The sequence below is a fragment of the Ursus maritimus genome, unplaced genomic scaffold (genome assembly GCF_017311325.1).
Source record: "Ursus maritimus isolate PB19 unplaced genomic scaffold, ASM1731132v1 scaffold_84, whole genome shotgun sequence".
Lineage (NCBI taxonomy): Eukaryota > Metazoa > Chordata > Mammalia > Carnivora > Ursidae > Ursus > Ursus maritimus.
This window is the reverse complement of record NW_024427041.1, coordinates 1-23,531: the sequence shown is the minus strand read 5'-3', so window position 1 is coordinate 23,531 and position 23,531 is coordinate 1. Positions and strand designations below refer to the sequence as shown.

The following is a 23,531-nucleotide window of genomic DNA, read 5'->3' as shown; positions in this document are numbered from 1 at the left end:
AATAAATCTTAAAAAAAATAAAATAAAAAATGAAGACAGGTTAAGGGACCTCTGGAACAATATCAAGTGTACTAACAGTCACATTATAGGGGTCTCAGAAGAAGAAGAAAAGAGAGCCAGGGGCAGATAACCTTCTTAAAGAAACAATTGCTGAAAACTTCCTAATCTGGGGAAGGAAACAGACATCTAGGCCTAGGAATCACAGAGTCCCAAACAAGATGAACCCAGAGAGGTCCACACAGACACATAATAAAATGTCAAAAATTAAAGATAAAGAGCGAATCTTAAAAGTAGCAAGAGGAAAGCAGCTAGTTACATACAAAGAAGCACCCATAAGGCTATTAGCTGATTTTTCATGGAAACTTTGCAGGTCAGAAGGCAGTGCCATAATATATTCAAAGTGCTGAAAGGAAAAAACCCTACAACCAAGAACACTATCCCAGCAAGATTATCATTCAGATTTGAAGGAGAGATAAAAAGTGTCCCAGGCAAATAAATGTTGAAGGAGTTTATTCCACCACTAAACTGACCTTACAAGAAATGTTAAAGAGACTTCTTTAAGCAGAAAAGAATAGGCCATAACTAGAAGTAAGAAAATTATTAAAGAAAAAAATTCACTGGTAAAAGCAAACATAAAGGTAGTAGATCATTCACTGACAAAGCTAGTATGAAGGTTAAAAGAAAAAAGTGTAAAATCAACTATATCTATAATAATTAGTTAAAGGATACACAAAATAAGAAGACATCAAATATGACACCAAACATGGAGAGGGCAGAATAAAAATGCAGTGCTTTTAGAAAATGTATTCAAACTTAAGTGACCATCAACTTAAAATAGATTGCTGTGTATGTATGAGGTATGAACCTCATGATAATCACAAACCAAAAACCTATAATGGATATGGATACATAAAAAATAAAGAAAAAGGAATCCAAGCATAACAATAAAAAAGTCATCAATTTAGGGAGCAAGAGAAGGAAGGAACAGAGAAGAACTATAAAAACATCAGAAAACAATGAACAAAATAACAATAAACACATATCAATAATTACCTTAAATGTAAATGGACAAATGCTCCAATCAAAATATATAGAGTGATGGAATGGATAAAGAACAAGACCCACTTATATGCTGCCTATAAGAGACTCACTTTAGACCCAAAGACATATACAAACTGAAAATGAAGGAGTAGAAAAATATATTCCATGCAAATAGAAGTGAAAAATTAAAAGCTGGGGTAGCAATACATATATCAGACAAAAAAAGACTTTAAAACTGTAACAAGAGACAAAAAGAGAATTACATAATGATAAAGTGATCAATCCAATAAGGAGATTACAACAAGTGTAAATATCTATGCACCCAACATAGGAGAACCTAAATATATAAAGCAAATACTAACAGACATAAAGGGAAAAGTTGACAGTTGACATAAATACACAGATCATCCAGACAGAAAAGCAATAAGAAAACAATGCCTCGAACAACATATTAGACCAGATGGACTTAACAGATACACACAGAACATCCCATCCCAGAACAGCAGAATATACATTCTTTTCTACTGCACATGGAACATTCTCCAAGACAGATCACACATTAGGTCACAAAAAAATCTCAATAAATTTAAGAAGACTGAAATCATGTCAGGTGTCTTTTTTGACCATAACAATATGAAACTAGAAATCAATTACAAGAAAAACTGGAAAAAACATAAAGACATGGAGGCTAAACAACACACTACTAAACAGCCAATGGGTCAACAAAGAAATAAAAGATAAAATAAAAAAAATACCTTGAGACAAATGAAAATGGAAACCCAATGTTCCAAAACCCTTTGGGATGCAGCAAAAACAGTTCTAAGAGGGATGTTTACAGTGATACGGGCCTATCTCAGGAAATAAGAAAAATCTTGAATAAACAGTCTAACCTTATACCAAAAGGAACTAGAAAAAGAACAATAAACAAAGCCTGAAGTTAGTAGAAGGAAGGAAATAATAAAGATCAGAGTGGAAATGAATGAAATAAAGACTAAAAATAACAACAGAAAAGACCAATCAAACTAAGAACTGGTTCTTTAAAAAGATAAACAAAATGATAAACCTTTAGCCAGACTCATCAAGAAAAAAATAAGAGAAAACTCAAATAAATAAAATCAGAAGTGAAGGAGAAGTAACAATCAACACCACAGAAACATGAAGGATTATGAGACTAATAGAAAAATTATATGTCAACAAATTGGACAACCTGGAAGAGGTAGATAAATTCCTAGAAACAGGGAGAGTCCAAGATGGCAGAGGAGTAGGAGACTGTAATATCATCTGGTCCCAGGAATTCAGCTAGATAGCTATGAAATCATCTGAACACCTATGAACTCAACCGGAGATCAAGAAAAGAATAGCTACAACTCTGTGAATAGAAAAGTGACCACTTTCTGCAAGGTAGGAGGTGTGGAGAAGTGAATCCAAGGTGATATATGGGAAGATAGACTGCATGGGGGTAGCCTCTGTCAGCTGGCTACAAGCAAGTGATACAACAGCGGAGCACAAAATCATAACTTTAAGAACTCTACTCCGGTGGGGGGGCATAGTTCAGGTGGCTAAGCAGAGACAGATGCCTAGCTGGGACAATGTGGTCTCAGGATCCTCGAGGTCATAGGAGACCGAGGGTGCCTGTGTGTGGCGGAGCTCCCAGGCATCAGAGTGGGGAAGCCGGCTGCAATCAGTGAGTCCTTGGGAGAGCTCTCAGCTTGCGGTTGCCATAGACCACAAACCGTGACACAGTCGGGTGATGGCTCTCTGAGCAGGGGCCTACCAAGTGGCAGAACTGGCGAGACCCCCCTTCCTCCCCCGGGAGGAGCAGTGCAGGAGCACACTGCAGGAGTCTGCAGGGATTGGAGACTCAAAACGGGGTTGTGTGCCTGAGATAGAAGCACTTGGTCACAGGCCAGGTAAGCCTGGAGCATGTCTGGAGACCAGGGAGACAGAAATGATCATCTGTTTTTCTCTGAGGGCTCACTGAGGAGTGGGGACCCAAGCTTTTGGCTCCAGGGCCAGAGATTAGGAGGCCACCATTTTCATTCTCATCCTCTAAAACTGCACAGAAAGCCATCAGCAGACAAAAGCTACATAAAACAAATCAGAGCAGATTACTTAGGCTGGCCGCCTGCCAAGGGTGGTAAAATTCCGCCTGGGGCAAAGACTTTTGAGAATCTAGGCAACAGGCCCCTGCCCCAGAAGATGAGGAAGAACACCCAGCCAAGACCAAGTTTACTGATCAATGAGGACTGCCAAACAAAACTCCAGAGGAGGGGATTACAGCACATAGAATTTGTTGGTTTTTCCTCCATGATGATTCTTTAGTCTTTGAACTTTAATTTTTTTCTTTTCTTTTTCAACCAATTCTTATTTTAGCACCTCTTTTAAAAATCTTTTTTAATTTTCATTTTTACAGTTACATCCTATCCCTTCATTGTATTTAATCTTATTTTTGTATATGTATAAGTTTTTCTTTCTTTACAACTTTGGGATGCAGTTTCTTCTAACAGACCAAAATACACCCAAAATCTAGTGTATGGCTCTGTTCTATTCACCTGTCTGATCATTTTCTCTTTTTTGTTTTTTTTTCTTCTTCCTTTTGCTTTGTTTTTGTTTTTGTTCTTTTTCTTTTTTCTTTTTGTTAGTCTTTTTAAATTTTCATCTTTACAGTTACATTCTATCCTTTCAATGTATTTAATTTTATTTTTGTGTATATAAGTTTTTCTTTCTTTACAATTTTGAAATGTAGTTTCTTCTAACAAACTGACCAAAATACACTCAGGAGATAGTGTATTGCTCTGTTTTGTCCACCTGTCTGTTTATATCCTTTCCTTTTGTTGTTGTTGCTGTTAGGGTTTTTTTTCCTCCTATTTTGTTTTTTTCTTGTCTTTTATTTCCATTTTGATAGTTACATTCTATCTTTTCATTGCATTTAATTTTATTTTTGTACATATATAAGTTTTTATCTCTTTATGATTTGGGGATCTAGTTTTCTAAAAAACAGACCAAAATACACACAGAATCCAGTGTATTGCTCTATTCTGCTCACCTGTCTGATTATATTCTTTTTTTTTTCCTCCTGGTTTCAGGTCTCTTCTGATTTGTTTAGCATATATTTCTCTGTGGTCATTGTTGCCATTTTAGTATTCTGTTTTCTTGTTCATCTATTCTTCTCTGGACAAATTGACAAGGTGGAAAAACTCACTTCAAAAAAGAGAACCAGAGGCAATACTGACTGCCAGGACCTAATCAGTGTGGAAATAAGTAAGGTGTTGGAACTAGAATTCAGAAAATGATTATAAAGATACTAGCTGGGCTTGAAAAAAAGCATAGAAGACACTAGAGAACCCCTTTCTGGAGAAATAAAAGAACTAAAATCTAACCAAGTTGAAACAAAAAAAGCTATTAATGAGATGCAATAAAAAATGGAGGCTCTAACTGCTAGAATAAATGAGGCAAAAGAGAGAATTAGTGATACAGAAGACCAAATGATGGAGAATAAAGAAGCTGAGAAAAAGAGAGATAAACAACTACTGGGTCACGAGGGGAGAATTTGAGACATAAGTGATACCATAAAGCAAAATAATATTAGAATAATTTGGATGCCAGAAGAAGAGGAAAGAGGGGGACAGAAGGGATATTGGAGCAAATTATAGCAGATAACTTCCCTAATCTGGGGAAGGAAACAGGTATCGAAATCCAGGAGGCACAGAGAACTCCCCTCAAGATCAGTAAAAATAGGTCAACATCCCAACATATAATAGTGAAACTTACAAATCTCAGAGACAAATAGAAAATCCTGAAAGAAGCCCAGGACAAGAGGTCTGTAACCTACAAGGGTAGAAATACTAGATTGGCAGAAGACCTATCCACAGAGACTTGGCAGTCCAGAAAGGACTGGCATGATATATTCAGGGTGATAAATGAGAAAAGTATACAGCCAAGAATACTTTATCCAGCTAGGATGTCATTCAAAATAGAAGAAGTGATAAAAAGCTTCCAGGACAGAAACTAAAAGAATTTGTGATCACCAAACGAGCCATACAAGAAATTTTAAAAGGGATCCTCTAAGCAAAGAGAGAGTCCAAAAGTAACATAAACCAGAAAGGAACAGACAATATACGGTAACAGTCACTTTACAGGTAATACAATGGCAATAAATTCATATCTTTCAATAGTTACTCTGAATGTAAATGGACTAAATGCCCCAATCAAAAGACACAGGGTGTCAGATTGGATAAAAAAGCAAGACCCGTCGATATGCTATCTGCCAAAGACTCATTTTAGACCCAAAGACATCTCCAGATTTAAAGTGAGGGGGTGGTAAACCATTTATCATGCTAATGGACATCAAAAGAAAGCTGGGGTGGCAATCTTTATATCAGAAAATTTAGATTTTCAACCAAAGACTGTGATAAGAGATGAGGAAGGACACTATATCATAATTAAAGGGTCTATCCAACAACAAGATCCAACTATTGTAATTATTTATGCCCCTAACATGGGAGCAGTCAATTATATAAGCCAATTAATAACAAAATCAAAGAAACACATTGATAATAATACAATAATAGTAGGGGACTTGAACACCCCCTCACTGCAATGGACAGATTATCCAAGCAGAAGATCAACAAGGAAATAAGGGCTTTGAATGACACACTGGACCAGATGGGCTTCACATATATATTCAGAACACTCTATCCCAAAGCAATAGAATACACATTCTTCTCAAGTGCACATGGAACATTCTCCAGAACAGATCACATACTGGGTCACAAATCAGGTCTCAACCAGTACCAAAAGATTGGAATCATTCCTTACATATTTTTGGACCACAATGCTTTGAAACTTGAACTCAATCACAAGAGGAAAGTTGGAAAGAACTCAAATACATGGACGCTAAAGAGCAACCTACTAAAGAATGAATGAGTCAACCAGGAAATTAAAGAATTTAAAAAATTCATGGAAACAAATGAAAATGAAAACACAGCTATTCAAAATCTCTGGGATGCAGCCAACGCAGTCCCAAGAGGGAAGTATATAGCAATACAAGCCTTTCTCAAGAAATAAGAAAGGTCTCAAATACACAACCTAATCTTACACCTAAAGGAACTGGAGAAAGAACAGCAAATAAAGCCTAAGCCCAGCGGGAGAAGAGAAATATTAAAGATTAGAGCAGAAATCAATGAAACAGAAACCAAAAGAACAGAACAGATCAACGAAACTAGGAGCTGGCTCTTTGAAAGAATTAATAAGATGGATAACCCCCTGGCCAGACTTATCAAAAAGAAAAGAGAAAGGACCCAAATAAATAAAGTCATGAATGAAAGAGGAGAGATCACAACCAACACCAAAGAAATACAGTTATAGGAACATATTATGAGCAACTATATGCCAACAAATTAGGCAATCTAGAAGACATGGATACATTCTCAGAGACATATAAACTACCGAAAATGAAACAGGAAGAAATAAAAAACCTGAATAGACCCATAACCAGCAAGGAAATTGAAACAGTAATCAAAAATCTCCCAACAAACAAGAGCCCAGGGCTGGATGGCTTCCCAAGGGAATTCTACCAAACATTTAAAGAAGAATTAATACCTATTCTTCTGAAACTATTTCAAAAAATAGAAATGGAAGGAAAACTTTCAAACTCTATGAAGCCACCATTATGTTGATCCCAAAACCAGACAAAGACCCCACCAAAAAGGAAAATTACGGACCAATATCCCTGATGAACATGGATGCAAAAATTCTCACCAAGATACTAGCCAATAGGATCCAACAGTATATCAAAAGGATTATTCACCAGGCCAAGTGGGATTTATCCCTAGGGTGCAAGGATGGCTCCATCCAAGTCAATGTAAATGGTAAGTATCCTTTCTGATAGCTGAATAATATTCCATTTTCTGTATACACCACATCTTCTTTATCTATTCGTCTGTTGATGGACGCCTTGGCTCTTTCCATAGTTTGACTACTGTGAACATTGCTGCTATAAACATTAGGGTGCAGGTGCCCCTTTAGAGCACTACATTTGTATTTCGGGGTAAATTCCCAGTAGAAGGGCATGTGATGTAATGAGCACTGGGTATTATATAAGACTGATGAATCACAGATTTGTACCTCTGAAACCAATAACACATTATAGGTTAATTAGTTGAATTAAAATAAAAAATTAAAAAAAATTCCTAGAAGCATACAATCTTCCAAGACTGAATTGGGAAGAAATAGAAAATCTGTCCAGGCTGCTTACTAGTATTGAAACTGAATGAACAAAACAAAGAAAAACAAAAAACAAAAAAATCCCAACAAACAAAAATCCAGGACCAGACAGCTTCATAGACTAATGCAACTAGACACTTAAAAAATAGTTAATACCTATCTTCTAACTATTCCAAAAAATCAAAAAGGAAGAAATGCTTCCAGATTCATTATGTGAACTTTCATACCAAAATCAGATAAAGATGCTATATAAAAAGAAAATTGCAGGTTAATACCCTGATGAACATAGATGCAAAAATATTCAACAAAATGGTAGCAAACCAAATTCAACAATACATTAAAAGGAACATTCACCATGATCAAGTGGGATTTATTCCAGGGATGCAAGAATGGTTCAATATCCACCAATCAATCAATGTGATACTCCACATTAACAAAGTGAGGGATTAAAAATTATATGATCATCTCAACAGGTACAGAAAAGCATTTGAAAAAATTCAATATCATTCCCAATAACAACTCTCAACAAAACCAGCATAAAGGGAACATAACTCAACATAAAAAAGCCATATATGACAAACCCACAGCTAACATCGTACTTGATGGTGAAAAGCTGAAAGCCTTCCTCTAAGACCAGGAACAATACAAGGATGTCCACTCTTTCCACTTTTATTCAACATAGTACTGGAAGTCCTAGCCACAGCAATCAGACAAGAAAAAGAAATAAAAAACATCCAAATTGGTAAGGAAGAAGTAAAACTGTCTATTTGCAGATGACATAATACTAGACATAGAAAACCCTAAAGACTCCTCCAAAAACTATTAGAAGTAATAAACGAATTCAGTAAAGATGTAGGATTACATATATTATTACATATATAATTATATATGTGCATATAAAATTATAAAAATTCTATACAGAAGTCTATTGTGTTTCTATATGCTAATAACGAAGTAGCAGAAAGAGAAATTTAGAAAACAATACCATTTACAATTGTACCAAAAAGAATAAAATACAAAATACCTAGGAATAAATTTAGCAAAAGAGGTTAAAGACCTATCCTCTGAAAATTATAAGACACTGATGAAAGAAACTGAAGATGACACAAATAGAAAGATATATTGTGCTCATGAAATTCAAAGAATCAATATTGTTAAAATATCCATACTACCCAAAGCAATCTACAGAGTCAATGTAATACCTATCAAGATATCAATAGCATTTGTTATAGAACTAGACAAATAATCTTAAAATTTGTATGGAACCACAAAAGACTCTGAATAGCCAAAGCAGTCTTAGAAAGAACAAAGCTGGAGATAACACAATCCCAGATTTCAAACTATACTACAAAGCTACATTAATCAAAACAGTGTAGTACTGGCACAAAAAATGGACATATATATCAATGGAACAGAATAGAGAGTCTAGAGATAAACCCATGCTTATGTGGTCAATTAATCTATGATGATTAATTGAAGGCAAGCATATACAGTGGAGAAAAGACAGTTTCTTCAATAAATGCTATTGGGAAAACTAGACAGCTAATATGCAAAAGAATGGAACTGGACTATTTTCTTATACCATACACAAATAAACTCATAATGGATTAAAACCTAAATGTAATATCTGAATCCATACAACTCCTCAAATAAAACTCCAAGAGTTTACTGCAGCAAAGTCTTAGCAATATTTTTTTAAATCAGTCTCTTCAGGCAAAGGCAACAAAAGCAAAAACAAACAATGTGGACTATATCCAACTAAAAAGCTTTTTCACAGTGAAGGAAACCATCAACAAAATGAAAAGAAAAACCTACTGAATGGGAGAAGATATTTGTAAATGATACATCTGATACGAGGTTACTATCTAAAATATATAAACTCATACAACTCAACACCAAAAAGAAAAAACAAGCAATGCAATTAAAAAATGGACATAAAACCTGAATAGACAGTCTTCCAAAGAAGACATACAGATGGCTTATCATTATCTGAAAAGATGCTCATTATCATTAATTGTTAGAGGAATGCAAATCAAAACCACAATGAGATATCACTTCATACCAGTCAAAATGGCTAGTATGAAAAAGACAAGAAATAACAAGTGTTAGTGAAGCTGTGGATAAAAGGAAACCCTCATGCACTATTGGTGATAATGTGAATTGGTGCAGCCACTATGGAAAAGAGTATAGAGTTTCTTCGAAAAAATGAGAATAGAAACACAACCTGATCCAGCAATTCCACTCCTGGGAATTTAGCCAAACAAAACAAAAACATTAATTTAAAAAGATATGTACATCCTTGTGTTCATTGCAGCATTATTTACAATAGCCAAGATATGGAAGCAACCTAAGGGTTTAACAGATGAATGAATAAAGATGTGAGATATATATATATATATGGAGAGAGAGAGAGATAGTTTATTTGTGTATTGTATATATACATATATAATACATACATACACAATGGAATGTTACTCAGCCATAAAAATGACTGAAATCTTGCCATTTGTGACAACATGAATGAACTTAGAGATATTATGCTAAATGAAATAAATCAGACAGAAAAAAGTAAATACTGTATGACTTCACTTATATGTGGAATCTAAAAATTAAAACAAATGACTAAGCAAAATAAAACAGAATCAGACTTACAGATAGAGCAAATAATCTGGTGGTTACCAGAGGGAAGAGAGATGAAGGGATGGGCAAAATAGGAGAAGGTGATTAAAAGGTACAAACTTCCAGTTACAAAATAAATAAGCTATGGGAATGCAATGTACTGCATAGGGAATATAGTTAATAAGATGTAACAACTTTGTATGGTGACAGATGATAGCTAGGTTTACTGTGATCACTTAATAATGTATATAAATGTTGAATCACTATATGGTGTACACCTGAATCTTTATGATATTGTATGTCAGCTATATTCCAGTTAAAACAATTTAATGTATTACTTTGGATTACCAGGTCAAAATGGCAGGCTGCACATACTTGTCCACCTTGTCAAAATCCCATAAAAATTTCATAAAGTATATATACCAAAGAATATAATGGTGCTAGAACACAGGGAATACCCTCGCAGCAGACCAAAAACACTAGGGAATTTTTGCATAATATAAAGAAAATGGGATTTAGTGATACAGAAATCAAACTGTCGAAAAATCTGTAGCACAACACTAGAAAAAGAGAAGATGCTGAAGTGTTCAATCTTGACAAAATTCTGTAAAAATTCTAAATTCAGTCACTTATGCTCACAGCAGAATGAGGCTAAGGAGGAGTCAGCTAAGTATAAATTGAGAGATTGGCAAAGATGGACCAATTCAGGCTTTGGGTCAACTCCAAGTATAGCTGGCCAAGACCCTCTCACTAAATAAAGCAGGAGTATGCTGTCATTATGGGAGTGAAAGCTGGAAATAAAACAGGACAGTGCTCCAGAGAACTTCAAATTCCACAACACAAGTGGAACCTTCACACCCTTTAGGGATGTTTATCTCTGGGCACATCCCATCTGATTCACTTAAGTCTGCCACTGCATTAACTTCCTGGAGAACAATGATTTCTAGTATGCCAAAGAGGCCACAGAACTTCATTATTAATAGATCTAGGCTCTCATTTATAAAGACGGATATCCAAGAATCATCAGAAATTTGAGAAATCCTAGCAACATGAAAGAAAAGCCTCAAGTTACATAAATAGCCACCTAAGAAACAGAGTTAGTGCAGGACATAAAAGAGAATTTAAAAAATCTCATCTACACCTTAATAGCAATTAGGAGAACAGGTTCATCCTGTCTTTGAGAGTGGAGTATCTAGAGACCAAGAAAGCAGTCTTGAAATTAAAAACATGATTGTCTTCTAGCCAAAACCCAGCTGTGCGGAAGGGTTGAATATTAGAACTAATACAGCCAAAAGCAAATTAGTGAGTTAAAATACCAAATTTAAAAATTCTCCTGGGATGTAAACAAAGAGAAAAAGAAGCTTTAGAGAAAAATTAAGAAACACAGAAGGTAGATGTAGTAAATCTAATGTCCATCCAGTATAAACTCTAAAGGAAGAAAACTGAAGATAAACAGGAAGAAATAACCAATAAAGTTAAATAAAAATTACCTAATAATGGGTTTTTTTTTTAGCTAAATAATGTTTTAATTGATTAGGGCTGAAAGGATCACTTAATACTGAGAAATACTGAAAAGAAAAACTTAGAGCCATCCTGCTAAAAATTTGTGACTGTAAAGAGAAAAAGATAATCCTACACACATCTAGAGGGNAAGAGACTCATTCCTGAAAGAAATTAGAATTAAACTGGCACTGGATTTCTCATCTGCAACACTGAATGCAAATAATGGAAAATGTCCATAAAGTACTGAGAGGAAAATGTTTGAACCTAAAATTTGAAATCTATACAAACTATCATTCAAATGATAGGACAAAATCAGGCTATTATTACTGGAAGTGAAATTATTCCAATGTAATATACTCCCTCTTCCTTAGATCTGCACCAAGTAAGGAGTTGGACCTGAGACTTTTGAATAAAGCTGGGACATCTGAAGAGGTACAACCTTGGTGAAGGAGTGGCAGTGAGAGATAATAAAGAATCCAAACTATTTTGATCTGGGGTCTGAATGAAAAATAAGAGACTCCCTGGAGAATTTTTAACCACAGCTTGCCCTCATACAGGAGTAGGCTTAAAATTTATAATCTCCCTATGATCTAGAGACTTGAAACCGATAAAATTAATATAAAATGGTGGAGTGTTGGTAGTAACTTGTATCTTCAAGAAGAAGTAAACATAAATATTCCCTGGAAGGACTCATCTTTAATCTAGGCAAAATATAAAATAGATATATATAAACTGAATTACACTAAAATCAAGAACTTCTATTCATGGGAAGACACCATAATGGAAGTGAAAATACAAGCCATGTACTGAGAAATGGAAGGAGATATTTATAACCCAAGCCACCAAAATAGGACTAGTATCAGGGTGCGTGGGTGGCTCAGTCAGTTAAGTATCAGACTCTTGGTTTTGACTCAGGTCATGATCTCATGGGTCCTGGGATTGAGCCCGGCAGCCAGCTCTGCACTCAGCCAGGCGTCTGCTTGACTTTCTCCCTCTGTCCCTCCCCCATTCTCTCTCTCAAATAAACAAATAAATCTTTAAAAAATAGCACTACTACCTGGACTAGAGAACTACTCTGAGTCAATAAGGAAAAGACAACCCATTAGAAAAATGAGCAAGACTTAGACATTTCTTAACAAAAAAGGATCCACTAACATGAAAAATGTTAAACTGAATTAGTAATTTAAGAAATGCAAATTAAAGCTCTACTGAGATACCATTACACAGCTGCTGGTTTGGCAAAAATTAGAAAATATAACAACAATAAGTGTTGATGAGGCTGTAGAATAACCAAAATTCTCATTCTCTACTACCAGAGTGTAAATCGCTACATTTATTTTGGCAAACAGTTTGGTATTATCTAGTAAAGGTGAAGAGATGCATATCTCATGATCTAGCAATTCTGTTCCTAGGTATAGGTGCTAGAGAAACTCTTATACATGTTCACAAAGGGACACATACAAGAATATTATTAAAAGCATTGGGTGTAATAGTCAGAAAAATTGAAATGAATGTCTACTAACAGTAGACTGGATGCATATGTTGTGATATATTCACATAATGAAATACTATATATAATTGAAAAGGAACAGTTGCATGGGTTTGCCACAGATTAATCTTATGAACATAATGTTAAAAAAAAAGAAAACAAGTCATAGAAAAATACATACCATATAATTCCAGAAGAAAAACTAAACACTATATTAGCTATGGATGCAATCATAGATGATGACATAATAGAGAAAAGTATAGTAATGTTTAAGTCAAAAGGCAGAATATTGGGTATCTATGAGAAAAAAAGGAGACACGTGCACATGCAATTAGAAAAGAACACACAGGGGACAACAAAGGTACTGGCAATTAGTGTTTTACTTTTTAACCTGGGTGGTAATTACAAAGTGTTGCTTTGTTATTATTATTTAAAATCTAAATGCTTTATACACTCTTATGAATCTATATCTCACAATAAAAAGATAGTAAGAGAATATAGTTTTATACCAATATATTTATAAACTTAGGCAAAGTAAATTCCCAGAAAAATATAAATTACCATAAATGTGTCAGAAAAATATAGAAAATCTGAATGATCCCATAACTATTCAAGAAGTAAATCAGTACTTTCAGATAATGCAAAACAACAACAACAACAACAACAACAACAACAACAACAAAGCATCAATCTCAGAAGTTATGCTGGTGAATTTGGCCAAACACTCAAGGAACAGATAATTGTATTACTTTTACACAAACTCAGAGAAGAGAAAAAGAAGGCACACTTCCCAACTACTTTTATCAGTTAGTATAACTTAGATAAGAAAACCAGACAAGGATGGTTTAAGAAAAGAAAATTAAAAGCAATCTCAGTCATGAACATAGAGGTTGAATCCTAAATAAAATATTACCAAACCAAATCTAGTAATACATAAAAAATATATCATGATCAAGATAGGTTAGTTCCAGGAAAGAAAAGCTGGTTTAACATTAAATAACCTAGAAAAACCATTATGTATATATACCAGGAAACATGTGAAAGAATGTTTATAGTAGCATTGGTTGTATGGCAAAACACCAAAATGGTCCAATTGGCTATCAACAGTAAAACGAGTAAATAAATTTTCAATAGAATATTAATATGGAAGTGAAAATGAATGTGTATCAACACAGTTATGTGTATCAACACAGATGACTCTCAAAAGTTATGTTATATGGAAGACTGGTGCTTTTACTCTGGCTGCACCTATTCTCAGCTCCTTTAAGAATGGAGCCTACTCCCCTGCAGTGCTGAAATGGGCAACAAGAAAGAGAAACTCATTTTAGTTGTTCTTTTCCAAAGGTATCTTCCAGACCCTCCTCCAACCTCGACCCAGGCAACTATGGGGAAGTGCGTGATCTGATCACCCAGATACCCTCTAAAGCGCAGATACAAGATATTACTAAGGAGCTACACTGCCCACTGTGTAATGATTGGTTCCATGATCCATTGATGCTAAGCTGTGGCCACAACTTCTGCCAGGCCTGCATCCAAAACTTTTGGAAGCAGCAAGCAAAGGAAACATTCTGTCCTGAGTGTAAGATGCTATGTCAATATAGCAACTGTACATTCAACCTTGTACTTGAGAAGCTGGTAGAGAAGATAAAGAAGCTACCCTTACTTAAGGGCCATCCACAGTGCCCAGAGCATGGAGAGAATCTGAAACTATTCAGTAAGCCAGATGGGAAACTGATCTGCTTTCAATGCAAAGATGCTCGGTTGTCTGTGGGGCAGTCTAAAGATTTCCTGCAGATCTCTGATGCTGTCCGTTTCTTCATGGTGGGTGAGCCCCGGGCCTTGAATAATGCCTTAGGAAAGCTGGGAAAAATCTTTTGTAGGGTCTCTTCTCTCTTTCAACCATACCCCTTTATTCAGATGATTATTAGGAAGCTCAGAAAATACAACATATCTTGCAAAGTTCTTTCTCTAGAGTTGCTGATTATAGGAAAGGAGCAGTGGAGTAGCTCTGGTCTACTCCCTCAATCAATCAAATATTTACCTGTACCCTGCCATGACAGCACTCTGCTAGACACTGTGTAGAATATGGTGTACAAGATATTGCTTGTTATAAAAGTCTTGAAATTTAGTCAAGTTTAAAATGAATAAAACAACAGAAGCAAAATAGTCTACTATTGAAAGCTAAATTTTGTCACACTTGTAATTCATAAAGATTTAGAATTTCAAAGAAGATTAGAGAAAACTGAAATAGGGGTTGTATGGTGAATGAAAGCTTGAATTGGGAAATCATTTGCATTTGAATGGGCAGAAGGAAGAAATGAGTATTCTAAATGAGAACAATGTAAGTAAAAGTATAGTTAGTGAGAACAGTTTAACTAGAAAAGAATATGTAGAGTTATCTTCTTCAAACCCCTGTAGTAAGCTAATAAGAGCATAAAACTGAGTTTTTTTGCTGCTGGTTATTTTCTTTACAATTCTTAGAAGAGATAGGAATTATGATTTAGGTGAAAGGGAAGACTTGCAGCAGACCCTGACACCCTGGGGCTTTAGAAGAGATAGCCCTATGGCCCTTCATCTCCCAAGTTAATGTGGGTTAATTCTATGTGATATTCTCAGAAGGAGCTCACCCTCCATCAAGGTCAACTGGAGGCAATCCTGAAGGAACTTCAGTCCCTGAAGAATACGCAGAAAGATGCTATTGCTGCTTACAAGGTGAGAAGCAGGGTAGAGGGGTTGAGATAGAACTGAAACACCTTCCTTGTAACTTCAGCTATATGAGTAGAAAGGTGCCTGTACATATATTATCAATACACTAAATGGCACGTGGGCTATAGAATTAGAAAGTGGACACTGTAGGGTGGAAAGAAGTATAGCAGTGAAATAAGTTCTCAATGGTTGATCAACAGAGAGAGCAGACTGACCTTTCCTGTTAAATGCTGATCCTTCTGATGGCTCAGTCACTAGGTGATTGTTCTGAGGTTGTGATCTGTCTGGTCTTTCCCATTATATATGGCAAAATATGGAATTTATCAGAAAAATCCACTGAAGATTGTTATGTCCAAAGAAATACCTTTCTTTTCTTTGGGTTTATAACCAGGCTACCTCTGATTGAAGGTCTCTCGGATTGCTGGTTTTTACCATCCAATTTGATCTTTCCTAGCTTCCCCCAAACTAAATAAACTATTACCTAGAGCTTCACAGGAGCTCTAGGAGAACATTAATAGTTAGAAACTTGGCAAAGCAGACCCTAGGTTATGGGGCTAAATTGGGGGTTCTATTTCTTCACTAATTATTCTATGGAGGAGAATCTTCTCTGGCTTTTGGCATCTGGAAGAAGAAATATGTACGATGAGGGAAAGAAGAAGGATAGATGGAAATAATAATGTCTCCAGAGAATGTTGTTTCTGTTGTAAGAGTTCCCAGTTCAGCTATTACAGTCGACATTCATTCACTCGAAAAATATTTATTGAGTGGGTAAGGTATTACCCACTAGGTAATACCTCCTAGGGTGGGAGACAGATTAATGGGATTAAGTAATCCCATTAATAGCAATAAAATGACAACTGTGATAATTACTATAAATGAAAATAAAGGATACCATAAGAATATATACATGAAGAACTAATCTAGGCTAGGGGAAGGGTATTCTCTGAAGAAATCACCCATTAAAAATTGAGAATTGAAGGATAAGTAACTTAGCCAAGTGAACTGGTTGAGGGGAATATGAAGGAAGTGGCCTGGAGAAGAATGTTCTATGAAGAGCAAAGAGCATATGGAAAAGTCCTGATATAGGAAGCTAGCTGTTATGTTAAACAGAGAGAAGGCCAATAAAATTGGATCATGGTATACCAGATGAGACTGAAGAGGTAGATAAGAGTCCGATTATGTAGGTCCTTGTAGATAACATTAGGATATTTGAACTTCATCCTATGAATAAGAAGCCATTAAAGGGTTTAAATAGGACACGATTTCATCTCATTTTGAAAATAGGAGTCTAGTGGCTGTGTGAAGAGAGACAATGACAAGGATAATTTTAGAAGGCTATGCAGTGATCCCAGAGAGTAATGATGGTGGCTTGCACTAGAGGGGCAGCAGAGATAGAGAAAAATAAACAGCTTCAGCACATGATTTAGAGTTAAAAACAACAACAACAACAACAACAACAAACCTGGATGTGGTGACTGATTAGATGTGAGGGGGTGAGTGGAGATGTCAAATAGACAGTTGGATACAGGAATCTGGAGCTCAGAAGTTGGTTTAGGCTGGAAATAAGAAGTCAGCATAGAGATTGATTTAAATCTGTGGAAGGAGAGGATATTACCTAAAAAGAGAATGTAGAATAAGGGGAAAGAGCCCAGGACAGAATGTCAAATAACTCTAATATTTAGAGCTCGGTTAGAGGAGACAGAATCAACAAATAAGACAGAGAAATAGCGATGAAATAGGTAAAAGGAAAACTGGAAAAGTGTGAGCTAGAGAATAGAGTGAATTTTAAGAGTGCCGTTATAACGATGGACCGTAAAATCCAAGCTGGATAAGAGGAGACATGGAACAGAAGAAGGTGAGGAACAGAAATGAAGGGGTCAGTGAGTAAGAGGTTTCAATGAGACCCAGTAATTGTTGCAATAGAAGTACCTGAGTAAGTAAGAAATTAATTTTGGAGATAGTGAAATTGCTGGGGATGATAAAGTCCTGTGTGATTAAGAGAATGAGTAGATAAAGGTTGAAATCACTAGAAATGAGGAGGATAAGGCAGATGGTTCACCCCTCAGGATGTTGCAGTTTAGAAAAGGGGTATAGCAGTTATCAAGTTCAGTGCTTCAGACATTGTTCATCTCCTCTTTCTTCTATATTGTCCTGGCAGTGGAAGTTGCATCCCCCCAACTCTGATTTCTAGATAAGAGTAGTTCTTTCAGCCTCCTTATGGCCCTAGTTTAACAGCATCACTTGGTAGACATCGGTTTGTACTTCTGGGTAGGAGGGTACTATCATTCATTCTAGAATGTTTAATTAATTAATTAACCTCACAGCCTTATTTAATATGGCATTGGTTACCACCCTCGCTACTGCAATAGGTACCTAGAGACCACTTTTGACTATTTCATTCCTGAACTATTAACCTAACTGAGAAAAACAAAGTAAGTTTCCCAAAGGACTCCTACTATTTAATATGGTTGAGTGATGATACTCAAGAGCCATTTTAATGCATTTTCCTGTTATGGTATTTCCCAAGTTGTATGAGTACGGGTGGTGTGGGTCCTCATCCCCAAGTGCTAGTCTCAGTAATTACCATGGTGATGATCGTGGAGGTTTCCAGGAAAACAAGCTACATCTGCAGCAACACATCTCCTTGGAGTTTCTAAAGCTACATCAGTTCCTGCACAGCAAAGAAAAGAACATTTTAAATGAGCTCCGAGAAGAGGGGAAAGCCTTGAATGAGGAGATGGAGCTGAATCTGAACCAGTTTCAAGAACAGTGTCTCTTAGCCAAGGAGATGCTGGTGAGCATCCAAGCACGGATGGAACAGCAGAATCCCTTCGACTTTCTCAAAGTGAGACTCCCTATCAACATAATTATGGGTACACTAGTGGGAAGAAGAGGGATAGAAAGATGGAGAAGCAGCTTTTCCCCCACCAGGAGGGGGAAAACCTACTGTAGTGTTCCCTGGGAGAAAAGCAGAAGGCTACTTTTGCCTTACACTCAATAGGAAGCTGTACTTTCACCCTCCTGAAAAGATAATAAATGTCATTAATAATGGTATCTATTAATATTTTAATATTTCTTCATAAAGAACTTTGAAGGTTTATTTCTTGAAGATAAGAATGTTGCAACCTGAGTTGTATCTTAGACTGGCTTTCAAATGACATATTTGAAAGTGTTTGCCAGTCTTTACTACCTGAAGCTTGACCTCTAAAGAGTCATTGATTATCACCTCAGCACTCAGAAGTTTACTTAGCCAGAGTAAGGAAAAGTGGCTTTGGGACTGAAAGACCTATGGTGTTTTTCTACTGAAACCATGTAGCAGTATAGGTAGAAATAGCCTAACTATTAATTCCTCTTATTCCATGTAAAAGGGAACTCTAGAAAATCAAAATAAGATAAAGTCAGTTTGTCCTGGGTTAGATGAAGGACACCTGAGCAGAAAAGGCATATGGAGGATGGGAGGAGTTGGTGGTGATAGAATGGGGACATCTGCACAGGATCCCAGTATTGATGGTCAAATTGTGGTGGTGGCCAGTATCGCCAAAGAAATTTCTGGTGTTGATAAGCAGACATCTAACTTCTTTATTACTCCTTTTCTCTTCTAGGATATCTCTTCTTTCTTGGATAGGTAAGTGTTTCTGTATGGTATTAATATCTTTCCTTCAGTCCCTGGAGGATGTTTAAGAGTAAATGATTTATGTGCCCTGCAGATTGGAACAAGGAACAAAGGTGCTGATGCCCAGAGAGCTTATCTCCAGAAAGCTGAACCCTGGCCTGTACAAAGGTCCCATCCAATACATGATGTGGAGGGAAATGCAGTTTTCTCTCTCTCCAGGTATCAATGGGTAGTGGTTACTGGTTCCTGGAATCTATGTTCCTTCTGTGGGACCTCTTCTGTGGCACTAATTAGTACTATAGAGTTTGGGATGGCGGAACGGTAGAGTTTAGCCAAAAGAAGACTAGGTATGACTTCCATCAGTATGACTGAGTTTCTTCTGGTACCATGACTTTTCACTGGTAAATAGAGTCTGATGTGAGAATTACTTCTCAGCCTATGATTTTGTTTCATTTTTCTATCAAACGTGACAACCATTCATTTTACCTTGTTTTGCTAAATCAGTTCTATAAATCCCTGGTCTTCTCTGCCCTGAGTGAGGAGGTTACTGCATATACTCTTGTATGTAATAGAGTCTTTATAGATCCCCTTGTGTTTGATGTTCATAATGTAGAGTATAACATTTTAGGAGACTGTTTAGAGATCTTCAGTGCTTCAAAAGAAAACCAATAATTTCCACAGATGGGCCAAATAAGGACAAAGTTTTTATTTATCCTGCAGATACCAAAGGACTGAGCAGGAGAAAAGAATACAAATGGCAATTCAAGAACATAAAATAAAGTTCTAAAATAAAGCCGGCTTTATTTATAAAGTTCTAAATAAAGTTTTTTAATATGTTTTTAAATTCACATAGATTCATTATTATTATTGCTTATAGTTAGTGATTTAATGAAAATCACAAATTTATTCCTGTTAACAAATTTTCCAAGTAATTGACATTGAAAACACAGCTTTGTTGAGTTTTAACTAACATAGAATAAAATTTGCCAATTTTAAGTGTACAATTTGATGAGTTTTGACAAATGTATAAACTTTTGTAAACATCTCTAGAAGTTTCTGTCACGCGCAAAATTCCTGCATATCCCTTTGCAGTCAGTTCCTTCATTCTCTCCCTAGCCCCTAACACTCACAGATCTGCTTTATTTCACTTCAGTTGTGGAATCATACATTATATAATCTTCTGTGTCCGGCTTTTTTCACTTAGCATAATGCTTTTTGAGATTTACTTATGTTGTTGCATATATCAATAATCGTGTTTTATGGGTACATCACAGCACAGTGAATCTTTTTCCATCACCTTATTTTTAACTTATTAGTGTTTTTATATTTTCAGTGCATTTTATATAGTTAGCATGGAAAGCCTTGTGGTTTTTTTAATCCAATCTGACAATCGCTTTTAATTGAGGCATTTTGACCACTGGCATTTAATATTATTATCAATATAATTGGGTTTAAATCTAGCATCAGGGTATTTGTTTTTATTCATACCATCTGTCTTAGCTGAGGTAGTATTTGTCAGGTTTCCCACTATAAAGTTACTTCCCCACACCTTTATACTTTGGAAGGAAGTCACTATGCACAGCCCACACTTAAGGAGTGTGGAGTACCTACATAAATTATTTGGAATTCTTCTGCATGGGAGATTTGTTTCTTCTGGCTGGTTATTTTTTATTGAATGCCAAACATGATCAATTTTACATTGCTGTTCACTGGATCTTGTTGTAATCCTTTAAGCTCTAGTGGAGCTTTAACTTTGGCATGTAGTTAAATAACCTTTTTTCCTTTTGACACTTCCTTTAAGCTTTGTTGAGGTGTTTAAGCTTTGTTAGGGTGGTTCAAAAGCAGTCTTTAATCTAGGGCTAACTTAGCCCATTTCCTAAGGTAATACCCTTCTGAGTACTCTGCCTGATGTTCCACATTGTATAACATTTTCCCGTTATGGCTGTCAGGATTGAAAACTATTGCCAGACTTGTGTGAGCTCTAGAAAATGTTCAGCCTACTGCTTTCTAGAGATTCTTTCATTGGCCCTAGTTAGTTTCACTGCATATCGGTACAGCCTTAAAGGAATCCCTTTGTAGATATTTGAAAGTCTCTGTATAGCTCCCTCTTCTGTGTTACTCTACTCTGCAAATTCTAGCAGTGTTCAGATCACATTATGTTTTTCTTTTGTACTCTTTGCCCTGTAAAATCAAAATTCACTTCTAGCAATCATTTAAAGCACAAACTGATTTTTCTTTATTTTTGGTATAAGTCTACATCTAAGAAAATCAAATAAGATTCACTTAATCTATGGCTATTTTACTAATAATATAACTGTGGTCAAACCTTGGTAAAATATACTTCATACTTTTTATTTCTAGGCCTTTGCTTATTCCTCAGGCTTGGATTTTCTCCATTCCTGCCTTACAATAGAAGCTATTGTTTTAGGGCAGAGGCTGGTTCTTTTTTAATAAATGGTCTGATAGTAAATATTTAAGGCTTTATGGGTTGTCTGTTTCCACAAAACTTAACTACTTAACTGTCATTGCTGTGAAATGGCAACCATATACAGTGTGTAAATGAATGGCTGTTAATGTGTTCAATTTTCAATTAATGTTTTCAAAACAAATTTATTTACAAAACAGGCAGCAGGCCATATTCGGCCTGCTGGTTGTTGTTTTATCAATTTCAGTGTATATTAAAACACTTTAATGTATTTCTTTTAGTGTGTATCAGTAAAATGTTACTGAAGTTCATTCATTTATTCAACACACTCTTATAGAGAGCCTACTATATGCTAAGCACTAAGTTGGACTCAACAGATACAGAAATAAAAGACATAGTTTCTGTTCCCAGGAAGGAGAGGCTAAAAGAAAAAGCCAAAGCAGAGTCTATACCAGCTACCTAGGTGAAAAGTTATTAAGAGCTAAGCCAAAGGTATGGGAATGGGAATGAAAAATAAAGAATAAATTCTAGAGACAGAATTCCAGAAGCTGAAATATACTGGACAGGAGCTGGTAATAGGGGATAGAACTATAGGGGGTGCCTGGGTGGCTCAGTTGTTAAGCGTCTGCCTTCGGCTCAGGGCGTGATCCCAGAGTCCTAGGATCGAGCCCCACATCAGGCTCTTCTGCTATGAGCCTGCTTCTTCCTCTCCCACTCCCCCTGCTTGTGTTCCCTCTCTTGATGGCCATCTCTCTCTGTCAAATAAATAAATAAAATCTTAGGGAAAAAAAAGAATAGAACTATAGGAGATACAGATTTTGGAGGAGTTCAATTTTGGTCATGTTGTGTTGAAGGACCTTTGAGGAGCTCAATTTTGGTCATGTTGTGTTGAAGGACCTATAGGAAAACCAAGTGAACATATTCAAATGGATAACTATTCTAACTGGAGCTTAGAAGAGACCAGGGCTGGAATAATCAGTATAGAGTAGGGTGGCTGAAGCTATTGATGTAAATGAGATTTCCCAAGAACAGTGAGAACATACAGTTAAGGAAGGAACATCTTATATAAAAATAAATAAAGGGAAATGAAGCCTCCCAAAAATATTGAGGAATTTTGGCAAAAGAGGTAAGAGAAAAACCAGGAAATGAAGTTGACACAGAATCTAAGGAAAGAGAGTGTCAAGAAGAAGGGAGCGGTCACTCATGCCAAATGTGAAGATCAATTTAGAAAATGATTGGAGGGGTACCTGGGTGGCTTAGTTGGTTAGGCAGCCAACTCTTGATTTTGGCTCAGGTCATGATCTCAGGGTTGTGAGATCAAGCCCTGCATTTGGGTTCCACATTGGGCCTGGAGCCTGCTTAAGATTCTCTCTTCCTCTCCCCTTTCACCCCCAAACCCCACCATCTCTCTCCCTCTCTAAAAAAAAGAAAAAAAGAAAGAAAGAAAGAAAGAAAGAAAGAAAGAAAGAAAGAAAGAAAAGAAAAAAGAAAATGATTGGAAAGAGATATTTTTAACAGGAATTGGGAGTTTGGTAAGGACAATTTTATTTTTTATTCAAGTATAATTAACACATCATGTGTTATATTCATTTCAGGCATACAATAAAATGATTCAATGATTCATATATTTTTTAGTGCTCATTAAGATAAGTGTACTCTTAATCCCCTTTATTTTACTCATTCTCCCACCCATCTCCCCTCTGGCAACCACCAGTTTGTTCTCTGTATTTAAGAGTTTGTTTTCTTGCAACACCTGGTTGGCTCAGTCAGTGGAGCGTGCAACTCTTGATCTCAGGGTTGTGAGTTCAAGCCCCCCATGTTGGGTGTAGAGATAACTTAAAAATAAAATCTTTTAAAAAAGGGGGGGTTGCCAAACCAGGCAAAGACCCCCTCAAAAAGGAGAATTACAG

At 36.1% G+C, this 23,531-nt stretch overlaps 1 protein-coding gene across 1 annotated transcript in view; it reads left to right on the top strand.

The window, feature by feature from the left end:
* Positions 1–19,429, top strand: part of TRIM69 (tripartite motif containing 69) — a 38,218-nt gene extending 18,789 nt beyond the window's left edge. The window contains exons 2-6 of the mRNA XM_008710840.2: positions 14,222–14,698; positions 15,494–15,589; positions 18,195–18,428; positions 19,186–19,208; positions 19,291–19,429. Of these exons, the coding sequence (XP_008709062.2) occupies positions 14,222–14,698; positions 15,494–15,589; positions 18,195–18,428; positions 19,186–19,208; positions 19,291–19,429 (969 nt within the window). The remainder of the gene's footprint in view (positions 1–14,221; positions 14,699–15,493; positions 15,590–18,194; positions 18,429–19,185; positions 19,209–19,290) is intronic.
* Positions 19,430–23,531: the final 4,102 nt, after the last annotated feature.